The following is a 24,584-nucleotide window of genomic DNA, read 5'->3' on the forward strand; positions in this document are numbered from 1 at the left end:
CCTAATGCGCTCCATCTGACCCACTTCCCATATTTGAAAAAGAATATCAAAACACATAGCCATGGATCCGGTTGCCCTCTTCATCTGTGACTGGGATAAGGGGCAACATTCATTCAATACATACTGAAAACTGATAATTAGGCACTGTGCCAGATTGTAGTAAACACAGAAGGAGCATACAAATTTTTTTAAATGTGTACTTGATTTATTATATTATGTTAGTTTTTGAGTGTACAGCATAGTGACTCAAAATTACTTTAGATTATATGCCATTTAAAGATATTATAAGGGGACTTCCCTGGTGGCGCAGTGGTTAAGAATCTGCTTGCCAATGCAGGGTGCACAGGTTTGAGCCCTGGTCTGGGAAGATCCCCCATGCCACGGAGCAACTAAGCCTGTGCGCCACAACTACTGAGCCTGCGCTCTAGAGCCTGCGAGCCACAACTACTGAGCCCGTGTGCCACAATTAACGAAGCCCACATGCCTGAAGCCCATGCTCCACAACAAGAGGCCACCGCAATGAGACCATGCACCACAACGAAGAGTAGCACCCGCTCGCCACAACTAGAGAAAACCTGCGCGCAGCAACAAAGACTCAGTGCAGCCAAAAATAAATAAATAAAATACAAATTTTTAAAAAAAAATTTAAAAAAAGATAAAGTTATTATAGGAATAAACCTACCTAAGGAGACAAAAGACCTGTATGCAGAAAACTATAAGACACTGATGAAAGAAATTAAAGCTGATACAAACAGATGGAGAGATATACCATGTTCTTGGACTGGAAGAATCAACATTGTGAAAATGACTCTACTACCCAAAGCAATCTACAGATTCAATGCAATCCCTATCAAACTACCAACGGCATTTTTCACAGAACTAGAACAAAAAATTTCACAATTTGTATGGAAACACAGAAGACCCTGAATAGCCAAAGCAATCTTGAGAATGAAAAACGGAGCTGGAGGAATCAGGCTCCCTGACTTCAGACTATACTACAAAGCTACAATAATCAAGACAGTATGGTACTGGCACAAAAACAGAAATATAGATCAATGGAACAGGATAGAAAGCCCAGAGATGAACCCATGCACATACGGTCACTTTATGTTTGATAAAGGAGGCAAGAGTGTACAATGGAGAAAAGACAACCTCTTCAATAAGTGGTGCTGGGAAAACTGGAAGCTGCATGTTAAAGAATGAAATTAGAACACCTTCTAACACCATACACAAAAAGAAACTTGAAACGGCTTAAAGACTTAAATGTAAGGCCAGACACTATAAAACTCTTAGAGGAAAACCTAGGCAGAACACTCTATGACATAAATCACTGCAAGATCCTTTTTGACCCACCTCCTAGAGAAATGGAAATAAAAACAAAAATAAACAAATGGGACCTAATGAAACTTAAAATCTTTCGCACAGCAAAGGAAACCATAAACAAGAGGAAAAGACAACCCTCAGAATGGGAGAAAATATTTGCAAGTGAAGCAACTGACAAAGGATTAATCTCCAAAATATACAGGCAACTCATGCAGCTCAATATCAAAAAAACAAACAACCCTATCCAAAAATGGGCAGAAGACCTAAATAGACATTTCTCCAAAGAAGATGTACAGATTGCCAACAAACACATGAAAGGATGCTCAACATCATTAGTCATTAGAGAAATGCAACTCAAAACTGCAATGAGGTATCACCTCACACCGGTCAGAATGGCCATCATCAAAAAATCTACAAACAATAAATGCTGGAGAGGATGTGGAGAAAAGGGAACCCTCTTGCACTGTTGGTGGGAATGTAAATTGATACAGTCACTATGGAAAACAGTATGGAGGTTCCTTAAAAAACTAAAAATAGAATTACCATATGATCCAGCAATCCCACTACTGTGCATATACCCTGAGAAAATCATAATTCAAAAAGAGTCATGCACCACAATGTTCATTACAGCACTATTTACAATAGCCAGGACATGGAAGCAACCTAAGTGTCCATTGACAGATGAATGGATAAAGAAGATGTGGCAAATATATACAATGAAATATTACTTGGCAAGAAAAAGAAATGGAATTGAGTTATTTGTAGTGAAGTGGGTGGACCTAGAGTCTGCCATACAGAATGAAGTAAGTCAGAAAGAGAAAAACAAGTACCATATGCTAACACATATATATGGAATCTAAAAAAAAAAAAATTCTGAAGAACCTAGAGGCAGGACAGGAATAAAGATGCAGACGTAGAGAATGGACTTGAGGACACGGGGAGGGGGAAGGGTAAGCTGGGACGAAGTGAGAGGGTGGCATTGACATATATGCACTACCAAATGTAAAATAGCTAGTGGGAAGCAGCCACATAGCACAGGGAGATCAGCTCGGTGCTTTGTGACCACCTAGAGGGGTGGGATAGGGAGGGTGGGAGGGAGACTCAAGAGGGAGGGGATATGGGGATATATGTATACGTATAGCTGATTCACTGTGTTGTACAGCAGAAACTAACACAACATTGTAAAGCAACTATACTCCAATAAAGATGTTAAAAAAAATAAAATGATGCCAATCTAAAAAAATAAAGTTATAATAAAATAGTGACTATATTCCCTATGTTATACAATATATCCTTGTAGCTTATTTACTTTATTCGTAGTCGTTTGTACCTCATAATCCCCTTCCCCTATATTGCTCCTCTCCCTCCCCTCTCCCCACTGGTAACCACTACTTTGTTCTCTATATCTGTGAGTCTGTTTGTTTTGTTATATTCATTAATTTGTTTTGTTTTTTAGATTCCACATACCAGTGATAACATACAGTACTTATCTTTCTCTGTTGGACTTATTTCCCTAAGCATAATAGCCTCCAGATTCATCCACATTGCTGTGTGGCAGTATTTCATTCGTTTTTATGACTAAGTAATATTCTATTGTATATATATATACCATATCTTCTTAATCCCATCGTCTCTTGATGGGCACTTGGGTTGTTTCCATATCTTGGCTATTGTAAGTAATGCTGCCATGAACCTTGGGGGTGCATGTGTCTTTTTGAATTACTGTTTTTGTTTTTTCCAGATATATATCCAGGAGTGTAATTGCTGGATCAATTTTTAGTCTTTTGAGGAACCTCCATACTGTTTTCCATAGTGGCTGTACCAATTTACATTCCCACCAGTGTATTTGAGGGTTCCCTTTTCTCCACATCCTCTCCAACATTTGTTATTTGTGGTCTGTTTGATGATAACTGTTCTGACAGATGTGATGTGATACCTCACTGTGGTTTTGATTTGCTTTCTCTAATAATTAGCGATGTTGAGTATCTTTTCAGTGCCTGTTAGCCATCTGTATGTCTACTTGGGAAAAATGTCTTTTCAAGTCTTCTGCCCATTTTTTGGTTGGATTGTTTGTTTTTTAATATAGAGTTGTATGAACTGTTTATATATATTGGATATTAACCCCTTATCAGTCATATCATTTGCAAATATTTTCCCCCATTCAGTAGGTTGTCTTTTTGTTTTATCCATAGTTTCCTTTGCTGTGCAAAAGCTTTTAAGTTTCATAAGGTCCCATTTGTTTAGTTTTGCTTCTGTTTCCTTTGCATTAGGAGATGAATCCAAAAAAAATATTGCTATGATTTATGTCAAAGAGTGTTCTGCCTATGTTTCCTTCTAGGACTTTTGCGGTTTCCAGTCTTATATTTAGTTTTTAATCCATTTTGAGCTTATTTTTATATATGGTGTGAGAAAATGTTCTAATGTCATTCTTTACATGTAGCTGTCCAGTTTTCCCAGCAGCACTTATTGAAGAGGTTGTCTTTTCCTCATTGTATATTCTTGTCGCCTATGTTGTAGATTAATGGACTGTGAGTGTGTTTATTTCTGGACTCTCTATTCTGTTCCATTGATCTTTGTATCTTTTTTTTTGTATCAACACCATACAAGGAGTCAAGGACTGTGATACCTTCAACTTTGTTCTTTTTTCTCAAGATTGCTTTGGCTATTCAGGGTCTTTTGTGGTTCTATGTATGTTTTAGGATTATTTATTCTAGTTCTGTTTTTGGTATTTTGATAGGTTTTTGCATTAAATCTATAGATCCCTTTGGGTAATATGGACGTTTTAACAACATTAATTCTTCCAATCCAAGAACGTGGGATATCTTTCCATTTATTTGTGTCGTTTTCAGTTTCCTTCATCAGTGTTTTATAGTTTTCAGAGTACAGGTCTTTCACCTCCTTGGTTAAGTTTATTCCTAGGTATTTTATTCTTTTTGACATGATTTTAATGAGATTATTTTCTTGCTTTCTCTTTCATTATTAATGTATAGAAAAACAACAGCTTTCTATATATTAATCTTGTATCCTGCAACATTATTGAATTCATTTATCAGTTATTTATTGGTTAAATTTAATTTATCAGTTAAAATTATTATTTTTCTTGGAGACTTTAGAGTTTTCTATATATAGTACCATGTCATCTGGAAATAGTGACAGTTTTCCTTCTTCCCTTCCCTTCCACTCCCTTCTGGGTGCCTTTTATTTCTTTTCCTTGTCCGATTGCTGTGGCTAGGACTTCCAATAATATGTTAAATAGAAGTGGCCAGAATGAGCATCCTTATCTTGTTCCTGATTTTAGAGGAAAAGCTTTCAGCTTTTCACCATTGAGTATGATGTTAGCTGTGGGTTTGTCATAAATGACCTTAGTTATGTTGAGATATGTTCCCTCTATACCAATTTAGATGAGCGTTTTTAATCATGAATAAATATTGAATTTTGACAGATGCCTTTTCTGCATCTATTGAGATGATCATGTGATTTTCATCTTTGGTTAATGTGGTGTATCACATTGATTGATTTGTGGGTATTGAACCATTCTTGCATTCTTGGAATAAATCCCACTTGATCATAAAGTGATCTTTAGCTCTGAAGTGAGCCTCTTACAAGCAGCTCTAAAGTGAGCCTCTTATAAGCAGCAGTCTTGTTTTTTTATCCAATCAGCCATTCTGTGTCTTTTGATTGGAGCATTTAGTCCATTGACATTTAAAGTGATTATTGATAGGTATGTACTTAATTGCCATTTTGTTACTTCTTTTCTGGTTGTTTTTGTAGTTCTCAGTTCTTTTCTTCTTTTAGTCTCTTGTGGTTTGATCATTTTCTTTAGTCTTATGCTATGTTCCTTTCTATTTTTTGTGTATCTATTGTAGATTTTTGATTTGTGGTTACCATGGGGGTCATATATGTTGACCTAAATTGTATCTACTTGTCTTAAACTGATAGTCATTTAAGCTTGAACACATTCTAAATGAGCTATGTTTTTCTACTCCCCTCCCCCATGTTTTGTGTTTTTGATGTCATACTTTACATCTTCATGTTTATCCCTTAACTGTTTATTGTAGTTATAATTGATTAAACAATTTTTGTCTTTTAATCTTATTTAAGCTTTTAAGCTTATTTAAGTGGTTGATCCACAGCCTCTTCTATATATTTGCCTTCACTAGTGGGATTTTCCCTTTCCTATAAATTCTTACTTCTTGTTATAGCCTTTTCTTTTCCACTTAAAGAAGACATTTTAACACTTCTTTTAGGTTTGGCTAGTATTGCTGAACTCTTAGGTTTTGCTTGTCTGAGAAGTTCTTTATCTCTCCTTCAATTCTGAATGATAATCTTGCTGGTAGAGCATCCTAGGTTGTAGGGTTTTTCCTTTAAGCACTTTAAATATATAATTTCACTGCCTTCTGGCTTGCAAAGTTTCAGCAGGAAAATCAGCTGATAGCTTTATGGGGGTTCCCTTGTATGTGACTCTGTTTTTCTCTTGCTACCTTTAGAATCCTCTCGTTAATTTTTGCTATTTTAATTATATGTCTTGGCATGGGTCTCTTTGGGTTCACCTTGTTTGGGACTCTCTGTGATTCCTGGACCTGGATATCTGTTTCCTTCTTCAGGTTCAAGAAGTTTTCATCCATGATTTCATCCAATACATTTCGCCCCTTTTCTCTCTCTTTCTTCTCCTTCTGGAACGCCTATAATTCAAATGTTGGCACATTTAATGTTATTCCAGAGATCTCATTCATTGCTTCCTATTTTTCTTCTTATTTGTCTTTCTTTCTGCTCTTCTGATTGGGTGATATCTGTTATTCTATCTTCCAGATCACTAATGTGTTCCTCTGTATCATCTAGTCTGGTGTTAATTCCTTCCATTGTGTTTTTCATTTCAGTTATTGTATTCTTAGCTCTGACAGGTTCTTTTTTTTTTTTTTTTTTTGCAGTACGCGAGCCTCTCACTGTTGTGGCCTCTCCCGTTGCGGAGCACAGGGGCCGGACGTACAGGCTCAGCGGCCATGGCTCACGGGCCCAGCCGCTCCGCGGCAGGTGGGATCTTCCCAGACCGGGGCACGAGCCCACGTCCCCTGCATCGACAGGCAGACTCTCAACCACTGTGCCACCAGGGAAGCCCCCGACTGGTTCTTTTTTATATTTTCTAGTTCCTTGTCAAAATTTTCACTATGCTTATTTATTCTTTTCCCAAGTTCAGTTAGCATTCTTATTACTAATGCTTTGAACTCTTTATCTGGTAAATTATTTATTCCTGTTTCATTAGTTGTTTTTTAGGGTTTTTTCCTTGTTCTTTTGTTTCAAACATATTCCTCTGTCTTCTCATTTTGTTTAACTGTCTCTGTCTCTATGAAAGTACATGAAACAGTTACCTATCCCAGTCTCAAAGGAGTGTTCTTGTGTGGGAGTGTCCCTTTGCAGTCTATGTGTGCCCAGTGGCTTTGGTGGAAGAGCTGAATCTTGAAGTGAGCATGGGTCACATCTTTCCCCAGGGTCTGCTGGCAGCTATCACCTTGGTGGGAAGGGGGCTGGAGATGGAGGGGCTAGAGCCAGAGCTGGGTGTGAGATGAGCCTTCTCCTGTGCTGAGTGGTCATCACCACCCCGTCAGGGGCAGGGCAGGTCCCATGGTGCTGGAGCAGAAGCCCTGCGGGTTGGGTCCAAGCTGGTTCCATTCTCTGTAAATGTGTGTTCTCCCCCTCCCATCAATGGCACCTTTATCCCAGAGGGGAGCAGTTCTGGAGCGAGGGAGGCCAGAGCAGGCACCCTGTGTGGGCTAGGTGTGTGCTGGGATGGTCCCAGCACACCAGTCGGAGCTTCAGACAGCTCCTGATCCACTGCCTCCATGAGCTCCAGCAATGGATACCCTCATCCCATTAAGATGCAGTGCCAGGTCTGGACCAGCTCGGTCCACCCCCACCCCACCCCCACAAGTGCACACTCTCCGCAGCAATGGAAGCCTTCACCCTAGTGGGGAGCTACACCAGAGCTAGAGGAGCTGGGGCAGGCACTTGGTGCAGGCCGGGCACATACTGGGGCAGTGGTGGGAAGCTGGTCAGTGCCCCAGGCAGTTTCAATCTGCTTTCTTCATCGTGTTCCCGGGAGTAGGCAAGCTTGTGTGCACTCTTTATGAGTGGTGTCTCAGTTTGTCCTAAAAGTTCCACTGGTTTTCAAATCAGCTGAAGGAATTTATCTTCCTGGTGCCAGACCCCAAGCGTGCCCAATATGTGTTTGAACTCCTCACTCCCAGGGAGGATCTCCAAGCCTGTGATATCCCCTCCTCTTCTGTATCTCCTCCTAGGGGCACAGGTCCCAACCTCATTGCTTCTCCTCCCTTCCTACCCAACTCCATGCGGATCTCTGTTTATAGCCTTGGTTGTAGAAGAGTCTTTCTGCCAGTCTACAGTTGGTTTTCAGTGAGATCTGCTCCACGTGTAGATGTACTTTTGATATGTTCATGGAGGGAAGTGAGCTCAGTGTCATACTACTCCGCCATCTTGTTCTCCCCAGAAGCTTACAGCTTTGAGGGAGAGACAGACAATCAAAACTAAACCAAAAAAAAATCACAGATTGCCGTCAATGCTATAAAGAGAATGGATGTTCTAGCCTCTGAGATGAAAGAAAATGCTCCACAGAGAGGTGGCTTTTAAAATGAGCCTGAAGTCTGGCCAGGAGCCATCTAGATGCCATTTACAGCCTAGGTTAAGAGCTCATGGTAGCGAAGCACTTGGGATCATCAAGGAATTGAAGCAAGGTTCTTGTGACTGAAGACCAGGGAGCAAGGCAAAGGTGAGGTGGGGAAGGTTGGTGGGCCACCCAGACCATGGTAAGAAGCTTGGGCTTTTTTTTTAAATTAAGATTGTATTTTTTCAGAACAGTTGTAAGTTCATAGCAAAATTGAGTTGAAGATACAGAGATTTCCCATATACCCCCTATTCCCATACATGCCTAGCCTCCCTCATTATCAACATCCCCCACCAGAGTGGTATATTTGTTACAACTGATGAACCTACATGGACACATCATTATATCCAAAGTCCATAGTTTACATTAGTATTCATTCTTGGTGTTATACATTTTACAAGTTTGCACAAATATGTAATGACATGTATCCATCATTATGGTATCATACAACATATCTTCTGCCTAAAAATCCTCTGTAAGACCTTGGATTTTTTTTTTTTTCTTTGCCAAATATGAGAAGTAGCCACTGCAGGGCTGTAAGTTTCAGGCAGAATGTCTTAATAATAGTCTTATCTCTGTTTTTTGTCCCAAACAGGTAAAATGACAGAAGATTACTGGGGGGTATCAAGAAAGATTCTCGGAGATCTGAAATTCTTGGAGAGTCTTAAGACATATGACAAAGACAACATCCCACCAATGATCATGAAGCGGATCCGGGAAAGGTTTATCGATCACCCGGATTTCCAGCCGGCTGTGATTAAAAATGTGTCATCTGCGTGTGAGGGTCTGTGCAAGTGGGTGAGGGCCATGGAGGTGTATGATCGTGTGGCCAAAGTGGTAGCTCCTAAACGGGAGCGGCTGAAGGAGGCTGAGGGGAAGCTGGACACACAGATGCAAAAACTGAACCAGAAGCGAGCAGAGCTGAAGATGGTGGAAGGCCGCCTCCAGTCCCTGAACGATGACTTTGAAGAGATGAATACCAAGAAAAAGGCGTTGGAGGAAAACATTGAAATCTGTTCCCAAAAGTTGATCAGAGCAGAAAAACTGATCAGTGGTCTTGGGGGAGAGAAGGACAGATGGACAGAAGCTGCCCGGCAGCTGGGTGTCCGCTATACTAACCTGACAGGGGATGTGTTGTTGTCCTCTGGGACCGTGGCTTACCTGGGGGCCTTTACCATGGATTATCGGGCTGAGTGCCAAAAGTGGTGGTTGGCCCAATGTAAGGACAAGGTCATCCCCGGCTCCAGTGACTTTAGTCTTAGCAACACATTAGGAGACCCTGTAAAAATTCGTGCCTGGCAGATTGCTGGGCTGCCCACTGACTCCTTCTCCATTGACAATGGCATCATTGTATCCAATTCCAGGCGCTGGGCCTTAATGATTGACCCTCAGGGGCAGGCCAATAAGTGGATCAAGAATATGGAGAAAGCAAATAGGCTGTCAGTCATCAAGTTCTCGGATACCAACTACGTGAGGATGCTGGAAAATGCTCTGCAGTTTGGTACCCCGGTCTTACTAGAAAATGTTGGGGAAGAGCTGGATGCCTTTATTGAACCCATCTTGCTGAAGTCCACATTCAGACAGCAAGGGGTTGAGTACATGAGGCTTGGTGAAAACATCATTGAATATTCCAGGGATTTTAAGTTATATATCACAACCCGTTTGAGGAACCCACATTATCTCCCTGAAGTCGCCGTGAAAGTCTGTCTCCTCAACTTTATGATCACCCCCTTGGGCCTCCAAGATCAACTCCTTGGCATCGTGGCTGCCAAGGAGAAGCCAGAACTGGAAGAGAAAAAGAACAAGTTGATTGTGGAAAGTGCCAAGAACAAGAAGCAGCTAAAGGAAATTGAAGATAAGATCTTGGAGGTCCTTTCCCTTTCTGAGGGCAACATCCTTGAGGACGAGACTGCCATCAAAATTTTGTCCTCCTCCAAACTGCTTTCCGAAGAAATCTCTGAGAAACAGGAAATTGCTTCAGTGACAGAAATGCAGATCGACGAGACTCGGATGGGCTACCAGCCAGTGGCTGTCCACTCTGCCACCATCTTCTTTTGTATCTCTGACCTGGTCCACATTGAAACCATGTACCAGTACTCCCTGACATGGTTCATAAACCTCTACGTGCACTCCCTGGCCCATAGCAGGAGGAGCGAGGAACTAGAGCTACGAATTGAGTACATCATTGAACATTTCACTCTAAGCATCTACAACAATGTCTGCCGCTCTCTGTTTGAGAAGGACAAGCTGCTTTTCTCCTTCCTCTTGACGATAGGCATCATGAAAGAGAAAAAGCAAATTAACGAGGAAATTTGGTACTTTCTTCTAACTGGAGGCGTTGCCCTGGACAACCCCTTCCCCAACCCAGTTTCCGAATGGCTGTCTGAGAAGGCGTGGGCAGAAGTGGTTCGTGCATCCGCGTTGCCAAAACTGAAAGGCCTCATGGAACATTTGGAACAAAATGCTAATGAATGGAAGCTCATCTGTGACTCAGCCTGGCCCCATGAGGAGATGTTCCCTGGATCTTGGAAACTTCTTCCAGGTTTGGAGAGGATGGCGATTCTCCGATGTCTGCGGCCTGACAAAATGATTCCAGCCATTCGGAAGTTCGTTGCTGAACACATGGGAAACGTATACACTGAAGCCCCTACGTTTGATCTCCAGGGGTCCTACAATGATTCCAGCTGCTGCATACCACTGATATTCGTGTTGTCTCCGGGTGCAGACCCAATGGCAGGTAAGGGCAGAATGTTGTGTGAGGAATATTAAAAGCCCAGAATGCATGGATGGATGACAATAGCTTGTCCCTTACAGCAGGAATCTCAAATTCAAATGGCTTTGAGGGTCAAGCAGTTAACAGACTAAGGCAGGGCTGGGGCAATGTAAGACTTCTTCTCCTGCCTAAAGCGGGCAGCTGCTACTCAGCTCTTGTGCATTGTGCCGTCTGATAATGTGATCTCAGGATGACCAGATCATCTGCTTTTTCAAGAGCAACCAGAAAGGTAGAAATCACCCATTTTTAAATCCTGATATCTCATTCAGATTTTTTCTTAAAAAAAGCCAGGGCTAGATTGAGCCAAGTGACTGCTAGTTTATCACCTTTGTCTTAGACCATTTTCTCAGACTGTTGCTTCTCTCAGCTACGCTTCTTTCTTTTCTTTCAATTTTTAAATATTTTGAGTAATTAATGCTGCATGTAGTAAAAAAATAAAATAAAATCAAACAACGCAAAAAGTGTAGGACTATGGCTCCATTTTGTCCCCTCAAGGGACATTTGGGGAAACATTTTTGTTGTCAAAACTAGGGGGTGCTACTGGCATCTAGCAGATAGAAGCAAAGGATGCTGCTAACTGTCCTACAATGCCCAGGACAGTCTCCCACAACAAAAGATTATCCAGCCCAAAATGTAAATAGTACTGGGGTTGAGAAACCCTGGTATAAAGTGAAAGGTACATCTTCCTCCTAACCCTCTTAGAGACAACCACTACTAACAGTTTGTGTATGTTTCCAGAAAGTGTTTGTGCATTATAAAAGGGTGTGAGTTGTTGACAGAAATAGATTCGTTTTCTATTCTGTTGGGGAATCTTAAAGCTTTAGTTTTCTCTGTTGCTGAATGAAGAAAGAATACCAGAAATGCAAATGACATAGTTGGCAGTTCTGTGAAAGCTGAGGAATTTGACATGTATCCTGACCCGGTTAGAAAGCCAGCACTTCTCCTCAAAGGCAATCAGAGGAAGGCGCTGAAATGAACTGGTACCCTTTCCAGGTTCCTACACCCAAATTATTGTTGTTGTCAAAGCTCAATTCATGACCCCTTTCTAGCATCTTTTCTCCTTCCCCTGTGTCCTTTCTGTGGCAGGCTTATACAAGAGAAATGAGGGGAAACCAGGAAAAGTAGAGAAGAGAAATGGGGACAAGGTCAGAATATGGTCTGTAAAATGATGATGCTGTGTTGGGAGAGGACAGGCCTGTAAAATCCAGCGGTGTATGTCGCTTGTTCCTGTCTCTCTGTGCTAGAGGCTTGATTAGATTCAGCTGGGATAACTTCCCAGGAAACTGCAGGTACTGTGTCCCTCAGAGTGTGCCGTATTAGGAGGCACATACTGTCTGGTCATCTTTTTTCATTAAGATTGATCAGTGGGTTCAGGCATTGTCAGTGTGCTTCAGCTCGCGACTCCTCCACCGCCTCCTGTATAAAGTTTCCCATCAGCCTCTCACCTAATATGGTGGTTCTCAATCTTGGCTGCCCATTGAAAGCACCTAGGGAGCTTTAAGAAAATCTCCATGGAAAGACAAATACCATATGATACCGCTTATATGTGGAATCTAAAATATGGCACAAATGAACCTATCTATGAAACAGAAACAGACTCGCAGACATAGGGAACAGACTGGTGGTTGCCTAGGGGGTGGGGGGTGGGAGAGGGATGAGTTGGGAGTTCGGGGTTAGTAGATGCAAACTGTTATATGTAGAATGGATGAACAATAAGGTCCTATTGTATAGTGCAGGGGACTATATTCAGTATCCTGGGACAGAACATAATGGAAAAGAATGTAAAAATGAATGTATATATGTGTATAACTGAGTCACTTTGCTGTACAGCAGAAATTAACACAACATTGTAAATTAACTATATACTTCAGTAAAAAAATAAATCAAAAGCAGTCAGTGAGAAAAACAAGATTACCTCTAAAGAACAGCAGTTAGACTGACAGCAAATGTTTCAATAGCAACAGTGCAATTTGTGGAATAATACCATCATTGTGCTAAAAGAAAGTATGCAAACGTAAAATCTATCTTTCAAGAATGAGGGTGAAATAAAGAGGACATCTCAATTAAAAATTGAAAGAAAGAAGAAAAAAAAAAAGAAAATCTCCATGTGCAGGCCTCACCCTCAACCAATTAAGTTAAAATCTTTGTAGGTGAGACCCAGGCACTGTGTTTTATAAAGCTTTTCAGGTAATTTCAGTGTGCAGCCAATGGGAACCACTGACCTAATGGTTTTATCAGCCTTAGAAAATCATTCCCCAGATCCATTATTTCATTAGGGGCTGCAAAATGATGATATTTTAATTCTATCATTCCTCCCACATTTATTAGCTGGAACTCTTCTATAAAGAAGGATTTTTCTTTATCAACTCTTAGTTTACTCTAAATATAGTTCAAAAAGGACAGGCAGAAAAGATGCTTGGTTCATACTCTTTATTTACCAGCTTTCAGAATAGTGAATTGGTGCCCTAGTGACCTCCAAAGTTACTTAAGCAGTAAGATGGGGGTTTTTGGTACGATTATTAATGTATTAGTTTTAACATATTGGATGTTTCCAATATAGTGGTATTTTACTCCACTGCTGTCATTATTCTTTTTGATGCTCAGATTATTCAGTCATTGGCCTGTGGTAGCACCTCTGTATCAATATCCTTTTCACGTATGCCAGTGGTTTTTGATAACTTCCTCGCTGTGTAGAACTACCATATATATTTCAGGCTTATCTTGAACAAATGTTTCTCCAAGGAACTCCAATTCCTTTAGCAGGTGATGGTATTTGGAGACCTGGGGTTCCCATCACTACGGAATGCATCATTGATTGCAGACCTTACTTTCCACTAATTCTCTTTTCGGCTGTATCTAACCTGCTTTTTTAATCAGTGCTTTGAGTTTTTATCTTCAATGACGGTGCTTTCCATTTCTAGAAGTTTTGTTTTGTTCCAAATCCATGTATCTTTGTTTTCCATAGAACTCAGAATTTTGTTTTCCATAGAACTCTGAATTTTAGGCTACTGACTCAAGAAGCAACGTGGAAAAAGTAAACAATTCTTCAGTGAGAAATTAAAACTCAGGGGTGTAGATTTACAGTACCCTATGGTATGAGATTCTCAAGCTGAGGAATTTCCCATAAAATTGATCCAGAAATTTCCCATAAAATTGATCCAGAATGGCAAGATGCTGGGGACACCAGTGTCTGCATATGCAAAATTGTTCTGTTAGGGCACTCCTAAAACCCAAGATGTATCAGACTCCCACAAAATAACACAAACTTGCTGATTGTGAACTCAACAATAAAAAATTATAAACTACATGAGGAAATATATAAGGCATAATCACTATAAAGGCATAATCAGCCCATAGAACAATCAAAAGAATTAACCCCCAGTATTCTGGGGGTATCATGGGCTGAACTGTGTCCCTCCCAAATCTGTATGTTAAAACCTAATTCCCAGTACCTCAGAATGTGACTGTATTTGGAGATAAGGTCCTTCAAGAGTTAGCTGTGAGGTCATTAGGGTAGGTCCTAATCCAATATGACAGGTGTCCTTATAAGAGAAGATTAGAACACAGACACACTGACAGGAAGAAGACCATGTGAGGACACAGTGAAAATATGACATGAGAAAATGGCCACAAACAAGCCAGGGAGAGAAGCCGCAGAGGAAACCAACCCTGCCAGCACCTTGATTTTGGATTTCTAGCCTCCAGAATTGAGAGAAAATAAATTTCTGTTGTTTAAGCCACCCAATCTTTGGTTGTTTATTATGGCAGCCCTAGCAGATTAATATTGTCTCTAAAAAAGATCATAAAAGAAACGCATCTAAAAATCATTAAAGAAAGAACACAAAGCAGATTTCTGGCCTTCTTACATGAGAGTGCAGTCGTTTGAAGATCCTAACTTTATAAAAAAGTCTCAGTTCTAGCGTCCCACCCCTTGTAAGTGCGAAGCTATATTCCCTGCGGACAAACTCCAACCACTAGACTGGTGAAATAAAGTATTGTATTTTCCAAAGGTGAAATACTATATAACCATGAAAAAGAATATGGCCTTTATATATGTACTGATGTGGAAAAGATCTAAGTGTAAAAAGCAAATATAGTGTTCTACAATTCATGTAAGTATAAGAGCGTATACACATTTACTTAAATGCGTGAAATATCTCTGGAAGGACTCACAAAAAGGTGTAACATCGGCTGCCTCTGAGGAAAAGAGATGTGAAAGAGATCTATTTGAAATTTCACTGTCCAAATACCTGTTTTCCTAGTAAAATAAATTTACAAAAACCCAGTTCCTAAATGAACTTATTTGCAAAACAGAATTAGAGTCACAGATGTAGAAAACAGGCTTATGGTTACCAGAGGGTAAGCGGGGGAGGGATAAATTGAGAGATTGGGATTGACATATACACACTACTATATATAAAATAGATAACTAATAAGGACCTACTGTATAGCACAGGGAACTCTACTCAATACTCTGTGATGGCCTATATGGGAAATAACCTAAAAAAGAGTGGGTATATGTATATGTATAACTGATTCAGTTTGCTGTACACCTGAATCTAACACAACATTGTAAATCAACTATGCTCCAATACAAATTTTAGAAAGAAAACCCCAGTTCCTAGTTCTTTGGTTATGTGCTAGCCTTTCTAGTTTGGAGTTCCCTCTTCATTTTTGGCACCTGGGAATTTCTCTTCCTTTCAAACTCTTATTTTTTTTTTTCAGTTTGTGTCTTTTTTTTTTTTTTTATGAAGAATGTCTATCTATTTAGAGCAAAAGAGGAATCAGTAGTATCTTCGTTTACCATCTTACCAGAAGTCTAAAGCTTCCTCAGAAAGATGCTAATTTCATAATTAACAAAAGCCAGTGGCTTTCTTTCTGAGTCCAGAATTTTAATGTAACCCCTTCTTCTGTGTTGTTATTATTAATACAGTCTTAAATAGCCTGTTCTCTTTCAAAAGCCTTTTTTCTTCCTGATCTCAGGCCTGCTGAAATTTGCTGATGATCTTGGCATGGGAGGTGCCAAAACACAGACCATCTCCCTTGGCCAAGGCCAAGGCCCTATTGCTGCCAAAATGATTAACACTGCCATCAAAGATGGGACCTGGGTGGTCTTACAGAACTGTCATCTGGCCACGAGCTGGATGCCTGCGCTGGAGAAGATCTGTGAGGAGGTGATTGTTCCTGAGAGCACTAATATGGGATTCAGGTGAGATGCTGCCCCACCTCTGAGTCCCTCAGCCCCAACCTCAAGTTCCAGACGTCATGCTAATGGCTGGGAATGCAAAGATGAGCAAGACACAAGGGTATTGTGTAGACACAAGTTCTACCCTTAAAGAAGCTCTCAGTCTAGTAGAAGGCAGACCATAGATGAACAATGTTGATACCATGCAATACCTGCTGTACTTGTTTGAATAAGAATGGAAAAGGGAAGGAAAATTTGGGGAAGACCTGGAGTACCGAAAGATGAATAGGAGTTTTCCAGGAAGGACATTCCAGGCAGAAAGGGCAGCATTTGTAAAAGCAAAGGAAAGACCAAGAAGTTATCCTATGATTCCTGGGTATACACTGTGAGCAATTGTTTTTGGGAGGTGATAGGAGATGTGCCTGGGAAGGTAGATTAAATGCCAGCAAATCGGAGTTTTAAAACTTATTTGCCTAAAAACAAAAAAAAATCCACCCGTAGTCTAGGCACTTGATCTATCCTATACTTGTTTAGATCCATGGAATTTTAATCAATACTGGAAACAGCTATTTATTTTCTGTGAACTTTAAAGCCCAGCAAGACTGGGCCTAAGTATTTGCATTTAGAGGATGATGAGATGAAACAGACTTCAAAGCCCCTTTTAACTCAAATGTTCAGTGATTCTTTCATTCTGGGCCAGGGGTCAGCAAACTATGGCCAAATCCAGTCTGCTGCCTGTGTTTGTACAGCTTGCAATCTGAGAATAGCTTTTACATTTTTTATGGTTGAAAAAAATTGAAAGAAGTATACTATTTCATGACATGTGAAAATTATATGAAATTCAAATTTCAGTGTCTATAAGTAAAGTTTTATTGAAATACAGCCATGCTCACTCATATACTGTCTACGACTGCTTTTATGCTTCAAGTAGTTGTGACAGAGACCATATGGCATGCAAAGTCTAAAACATTTACTCTTTGATCCTTCATAGGAAAAGTTTGCCAACTCCTGCTCTAGGCAACAAAGTTTGCCGGTTATTTTTATTTTAGTCATGTCTGCCTGAAAATAGAAAAGCGTTTGGTGTTTATTTACAAAGCCAGATTAGGCCGTAGTTGATTGTATTCACGTAAGACTCATATGAGATTCATGTAAGAGTTTAAGAGGAAATCCATTAATTTCAAGAATTCTATTTGGTTTTGGATCCTGAGTTGACTCATTGACCATCAGGGACATACTCAATGAAGAAAAATTATTCATGTTGACATTTAAGGTCTTCTGTAATATGATCTTAACCCAAGTCACAAACTCAAGTGCCTATACAACGAGGAATGTAACATAAATGAGTGAAGAGGACTGGGCACAAGAAATATTCCACTTTCCACAGTACAATAGCTATCACCATGGATGGGCAGCCTCAGTGTTGAATACCGGTAGAGAGTGGTGGGGACTGTGGTGAACTAGAGGCACATGCCCTGTAGAGAAGAGCAGTTACCGCCTACTACCAGCTGTTGCCAAGCAGGAATACAGGCCTCTTGTATCCAGATTTTATGACTATTTTAAAGGAAAGACGGGAATCTAGAACTTTTAAAAGAAAGCCCTAAATTTTTAAAAGTTGGCAACTACTTCAAAAATATGTTACAGCATTGTGTTGGTTTGCATGGTGAGAGTTCAACATCACCCATCTGCAGACTGAAGTCAGGCCACAGGCCCCCAGGTTATGGCCTCTTCCCTCCCCTCTGAGACCTGTGCCTGGACCACAGCAGGCTGCCCACTGTAGGCCTTACCACATCCCCAACTTTTCCTCCTCCGTGCAGTTGCTCAGCCTGTGTCCTGTGTCTTTAATGACCTTCCATCCCCAAATCCTCCTGTTGGAAACCTCTCTAATGTCTAGCAAAAAAGAAAAACAAACCCACAAAAATGAAACAAAACAGGATGCCACAGTGTGTATGTAACCTGAGCTTGAGTAAGAAAAACAAATGAATAAAAGCCTGGAAGACAATATGCCAAAATGTTAACCTGTAGATGGTAAAATCATGTATTTTTTTCCTTTCTAAATACTTTTACCTATGTTCCCATTTCTTATGGGCATAGATATACTTTTATTATTTAAGAAAAGAAATCTTCCATATTCTCAAGACCCATTTCTAATGCCATTGGCCTCTATGGCAGGGATCAGCAAACTTTTCCTGTAAGGGCCCAGATAGTAAATATTTTAGGTTTTACAGGGCATGTTGTCAGTTGCAACTGTTCAGCTCTGCTGTTGTGGCATGAAAGCATCCATAAATAATTTGTAAATGAAGAGGTGTGGCCATGTTCCAATAATATTTTATTTACAAAAACAGGCTAAGGCTAGATTTGGCTCCCTGGCAGTAGTTTGCAGACTTCTGCTCTCTCCACCCCGTGGAAATCTCTTCTTCCCATGGACCCCCATGGCCCATTATTTCCCTCCCTCCCTGTGGTCTTGATTTTATAACTCCTTGGCATTCTGTTTGCTTGTCTTTTCTCCCCTCCCCAGCTCCCATTTCCCCTCCTAGCAGCAAGGCTGTGAGTATCTAGAAGCAAGAAACAATTCTTTTCTCATTTCGGCCACTCCTGGAGTGCCAGGTATAGTACTTGACCATAATAGACGCTCAGAAAGTCCAGCAGGGCAGGAACATGGTGTAGTGATTAGGACACAGGGCCTTTGGAGTCAGGGAGCCCTGAGTTCATCTTGGTTCTGCTGCTTCTAAGTGGTGTGTCCTTGAAAACCCCACTTGACTTCTCCATGCCTCTGTTTCCTCACTGGTAAAGGGGATAATAAATCATAGGGTGGCTGTGAGGATTAAAGTAAATGAAGGGACATAAATTAAATTCTTAGCTTGGGGTTCAGCATCTAGTGATGCTTAATAAATGGTAGTTATTATTTTCTGTTACTGTTTTTCAATATAATGTATTGTGTTGCCGTAAATAGTCGGGTCTGTTGTTCTTCCAGACTCTGGTTAACCAGCTATCCATCAGAGAAGTTTCCAGTCAGCCTCCTCCAGAATGGGATTAAGATGACCAATGAGCCCCCCAAAGGGCTCCGGGCCAACCTTTTGCGCTCTTACCTCAGTGACCCCATCTCAGACCCCGTGTTCTTCCAAAGTTGTACAAAAGCAGTGATGTGGCAGAAGCTGTTGTTCGGCCTTTGCTTCTTCCACGCCGTCGTTCAAGAGAGGAGAAATTTCGGAGCCCTAGGTGAGAGGTGGCAGCATACCTGGATTGCCTGGGGGAAAGATCACAGGCAGATACAGGGGTGCGTTCGAGTTTGTACCCAGGGTTGCCAGTAAAATAGGGTCTAAGTATGTTCCACGCGATATTGGGGACATATTTATACTAAATATGATTCGTTGTTTATCTGAAATTAAATATCACTGAGCGTCTCTGTATTTTTATTTAACAAGTCTGGCAGTCCTATAACCAGGTCAATATCAATGTCAGGGAAAGAGGTGATGCTCCAGAATCAGAGGTCCCCTAATTACGGAAGTAATATGATAATGAGAAGAGGGGAGGCCCTTCCCTTTGGTGTATTTGCCTAGCTTGGCTATCATGGCCACTCTCCAGGGAATCGTCACCAGGTGATTTATAACACTTTAGGTTGCTCTCTTTACCTGTGCATAACAATGAAAGAAATACAGCTGGGACATCTGTTTGTGCTTCTCCTTGAAAAAATAAACATACATTTCTTTATTAATGTAACTTATCCATGGCCTAACTTAAGTGACTCAATATTCTTGTTAGAGCAGATCATCTGCTAAATACAGATCCCATATCACCATGGTTTTAAGGTTGGATTATTTTTCTCTCACCCATGGGCTGAGTCTAATTCTTTTCTTGAAATGACCCACCTGAAGGTATTCTTAGCCATTCTTTCAGGTTACAAAAGGAGGCAGATTGTCCTTTTGGTGATTCTCTCAGAACATCCTCTTTCCTTCTGCCTGCCCCAGTTAGCTCCACAGACCACCTGACCCTTCAACTGAGGGTTTCAGAGAGGAGACAGCCAAAGGGGACACTCCCTCTACATCTGCATCTCACACACCACATTCTCCCACCACCATTCTCCCAGCCGTGCCAGACCTCCAAACATCCATACAGCAGTTAGGCTTATAGTCAACTGCCCAGTTGTGTTCTCTCTGCCAGAACCGAAGTTTTTGTTATTTTATTATATTTTTAATTTGAATGTGAATGTTTAGGAGGAAATTAAACGTCTCCATTGAGCACAGGTCCTACCATACCCTACTGTCTTACATCCAGCCTGGTTCATACATTTATGTCACTTGTGCAGCCCCACTGGGCATTTACCATTATAACACTTGAAAATACAAGCAGTAGTTTCTTCAAGGCCTGCCATCTAGTTCTCCCATGAGTGGGAGGAGGGGCATTCTCAAAGCTACCTTAGTTCTATTGCCCAATCACAGACAGTGCACTCTGGCTATGCTTTGGTGTTATTTTTGGCGTTCGGTGCATTACCACAGTATTCCAGCCAGGGTGAATAACTCTCATTCCACAAATCCCAGGATGTTAACATCTTCCTTATCAAATGGGGGAGATCCATAAGGAAACTGACTTTAGAATGGATGTTTTCTCAGGCAGGATGTCTCCCACATTGGCAGTAAAGGTCAAAGCTAATAGTTGGCATGGTGCTTGATAGTCACAGGGCTGGAAGAGGCTCTTGATCCATAATGATGCTTAATTCCACCAGCTCAGTCTCTGAGTGGAAATTAAGAGCTCTCATCCCTGAAGCATCTAATTTATCTCTGCCTCATGCAGGTTGGAATATTCCTTATGAATTCAACGAATCCGACCTGAGGATTAGTATGCAGCAGATCCAGATGTTTCTGAATGACTACAAGGAGGTGCCGTTGGATGCTCTAACCTACCTGACAGGTATTTACGGAAGGAGGCTTTGGCAACCATAAACCTCCATGATTATGCTCCACCTTCCTGCTCCTCTGCTTCCATCTCCATTTGTTTACTTACTCACTCATGCTTTCAACAGACATGGAGCTCTTAATGATGCTGGTCACCATGCTGTATATTGTAAAACAAACAAACCAACAAAAACAAAAAACACACACAGAAAAATCAAGATCAATCCCTCCCTTTAAGGGGTGCACAGTCTACAAAGGGAGGGAAATATAACAAAATAAATAACAGTACAGTGATAAGTTCAGTAAGAGAAACATTTATAAGATAGCACAATGATTAAATTTCAGACATGGGGTGGGGATGATTAGGGAAAACCTCCTGAAGGTGTGAAAGATGGTTTTGAAGGATCAGTAGGAGTTTTACAAGTGGAAGAAGAAAGCGGGGGCAGGCGGTGGGAAAAAGGAAGGAGAGCACTCCCAGCAGAGGTGCCCTGAGGTGAAAATGATACTTGCTGTTTTGTATTAAAGCAATTCATCAGCAATCTTTTATCAGTCGTCCAATATATACTAGTACATAATATGGAAGAATGTAAATATATAAGACTTGGTCACTGCCCTCAAGAAGCACACCATGTAATCCCAGAGATAGGAGATAAACTATAGATGAGCTAAATGAGTGGATTACCATGGCCAAAAGTCAAAATGCAGCTCAATAGAAAAACCTGGGCATCTTCCAGGTCACACACAAGCTCCTCCCTCAACTCTGGATCCTTTCCCCAATCATACGGCAGGCACTTTACCTACATCATTCAGTCTTCACAGCAATCTTATGAGCTTCACTTTAGTGACCCTGTTTTACAACTGACAAGACCGAGGCCTTAGAGCAGTGGTTCTCAACCAAGGGTGATTTTGTCTCCTAGGGGACATCTGGCAAACTGAGGAGACATTTTTTGTTGTCACAGCTAAATGGATGTGCTACTGGGTAGAGGCCAAGGGTGCTGCTAAACGTCCTACAATGCACAGGACAGCCCCCTACAGCACAGGGCTACCCAGTCCAACATGTTAGTCGTGCCAAGATTGAGAAATCCTGCTTTAGAGTGATTGAATTCATTTGTAAAAGGTGACCAAGACCTTAACTCAGCACAGTGTCTCCTAAACCAAAACCCCAGGGGACACACAACATAAGTTCAGTGGATTTTAGTTGGGTGAGAGAACTTTTCCAAAGAAATGACCCATATTCCCATTATTCCAGACCACACAGAAGCACATCCCAGGGCTCCCCTTCAGATCACAGAATGAGTGCATAATTGCCCTGGGATGAGGTCTTAGTATTGGACTGCCTGCAGCTCATAAACCAACCTGCTCCAACTGTGCCAGCTGGCTTGAGGATAGTCACTTTCCAACTGCACCAGTCAGGATAGACTAGTTAGTCTGAGATAACAAGCAGTCCCCAAATCTCAAGGGTGTGAGACATTTCTTGCCCATTCTGCATGTCCAGTGTGAATTGGCAAGGGTGTCTGCTCGTTGTAATTATCTATCAGGGGCGCAGTTGGCAAAGGCTCCACCAAATTTTGATGCCACCATCTCAACATACACTTGTGTGGTCACTGCCACAGGGTAGCACTGACGAGCTGATGCCAGGAGTTAAATGTGCAAGAACTTGTCACCTGGCCCCACCTCACTGCCAGAGGCCCCGGGAGTTATAACCTTCCTATGTACCTGGAAGGAAAGAAGATCAGATAGAGATGATTATTAGAGCTCTGTACTGACCACAAGGGACAGACTAACCAAAGAGACAGGTCTTATTTGGAGAGTGGTTATCGAATTAGATGGGCCAAAGTCAAATACATTCTTAATCTGGTACCCCCAACCCTGTGGCAGAGCCAATGGAGAATCTAGAAGAGATATAAGGCACATCCTGGCCCCTTTAGGAACTTGTGCTCTTGCTACAAAGAGGAGACATATAAGTAAAGAAATGTACCTTCCTTCATAAACATAAAACCCAGAGCCTATAAGGGTATCCCCTGAAGTAAAATTTGCTGTTGAGAGAGTGGAGGTGGAACCCTGAATCGTGACTCTGTACCTAAGGTTTACCTTCACTGGTAGTCCCTCTTTGGTACTCTCTAGCACTGCCATGCTGACTTCAGGGGGGAACTACTCTCCCTTTAATATTGTAGTTCTAGTGTTGTCATAAACCTCTTTACAGCTGGGACAAACTATAATGTTCCAACTAAACTTTGCTAAAGGCCTGAGAGGTCAACAGAGAGAGATCTAGATGGTCTGGCTTAAGGTCAAATAGTTTTTGCAGGGCTCAGATTACTCAGTAGGTATGAGCTTCCCCTTAGTCTCTTACTTCTTCCTTAATGAGCCACCAGAATGCTCCTCCTAGACATTTAGACCCCTCCAATACCAAGAGAGGCTGAGGCCTCCTCAACTTGAGTCATACTTCCTGTTTCATGTCTGTAGACCTGCTCCTTCCTAGAATGATTAGAATTGGAAATGGGCCCACCCTTCAGGGGAGCCCTTGCATGCAAACACACACGCGCGCACACACACACACACACACACACACACACACACACACACAGATGTCTTTTCCTTGCACACTAGTGTGTTGTCCCCAGCTTCCAAATACCAGGTGGTACCCACATACTGTGGGACCTGATCCAGCTAGAAAGTGCATCCTGGGTTGGTGAGACGGATTTGATGGCCCCTCAAAAAATTGCCTAATTCTTTTTGTAGAAATCTGCGTGTAGAAACCTGAGTCTCAGAGAATGATGTTGATGATGGGGATGGGGGTAGGAGAGTCATATCCCAAAGAAGTATATATAGGATAATCTTAATTTTCTAAACTATACGTATTTGTAAGAGCTGTAGTTGAATGCTTTCTATACGCTAAGCATTGTACTAAATGCTTTATAAGCGTTGTTAACCACAACGACGTAAGGTAGGTATGCAGTTATCTCTACTTCTAGACAGATGAGAAACTGCTAATAAGTGGCAAAAGTTGGAGCCCAGAAACTGGCTGTAATTGGAGCTCAGTACTGTCTCATGCCAGAGTTCTTGCCCTGAACCACATTTCTATAATGCCTTTCACATTTATGTACACATACACACAAATGTCCAGACAAATGTCTGGAAGATGCCTAAATGTTAACAGTTACCTTTGTTGGAATTATTGGTGATTGTTTTGCTTTTCTTTCAGTTTATCACTATTTTCTAATTTCTAATATGGTGAACATGTATTATTTTTGTGGCAACCATAATACCAAAAAGGCCTGGTCTCATCCCAAGCTGAGCATGGTTTTAGCAACCCTGTGTCTCAGCAGAGCTCCTTGGCTGGAAGAATCCTCTATTTTAGGTTATTGACCAAGTTCATTATGGGCTCAACTCCTTCTTCTGTTGGTTGTCCCCAGGGGAATGTAATTATGGAGGCAGAGTGACAGATGACAAAGACAGAAGGCTCCTGCTATCCCTTCTGTCCACGTTCTACTGTAAGGAAATTGAGCAGGACCATTACTGTCTTGCTCCTGGAGACACTTACTACATCCCTCCTCATGGCTCCTACCAGGTGAGGGGCAGGGGAGGGAGAGGTCCCTCTGTCCCCCCAGAGGGGCTTGGCGGTCTCCATGTGGCTAGGGTTGCAGTGTATCCAAGGAGGGCCCAGGGATAGCTTGGGCTTCCTGGCTCGGGTCCATAAGCTATTTCAAATCTTCCCAAAAGCCTACAAGATACACATTA

The 24,584-nt window shown here is 41.4% G+C and overlaps 1 protein-coding gene across 3 annotated transcripts in view; it reads left to right on the forward strand.

Annotated features, from left to right (window-relative positions):
• The window catches only part of DNAH3 (dynein axonemal heavy chain 3), a 194,028-nt gene that overhangs the window by 161,130 nt on the left and 8,314 nt on the right, over positions 1 to 24,584 (forward strand). For 2 of the 3 annotated variants that reach the window (XM_082670865.1, XM_082670866.1), the window contains 5 exons: positions 8,595 to 10,736; positions 15,756 to 15,981; positions 18,929 to 19,173; positions 20,746 to 20,862; positions 24,260 to 24,414. In XM_082670865.1, coding sequence (XP_082526991.1) covers positions 8,595 to 10,736; positions 15,756 to 15,981; positions 18,929 to 19,173; positions 20,746 to 20,862; positions 24,260 to 24,414 — 2,885 coding nt within the window. The remainder of the gene's footprint in view (positions 1 to 8,594; positions 10,737 to 15,755; positions 15,982 to 18,928; positions 19,174 to 20,745; positions 20,863 to 24,259; positions 24,415 to 24,584) is intronic. The other variant, XM_082670867.1, reaches the window with a different exon arrangement.

This window comes from Grampus griseus (genome assembly GCF_964374135.1).
Source record: "Grampus griseus genome assembly, chromosome: 14".
Classification (NCBI taxonomy): Eukaryota; Metazoa; Chordata; class Mammalia; order Artiodactyla; family Delphinidae; genus Grampus; species Grampus griseus.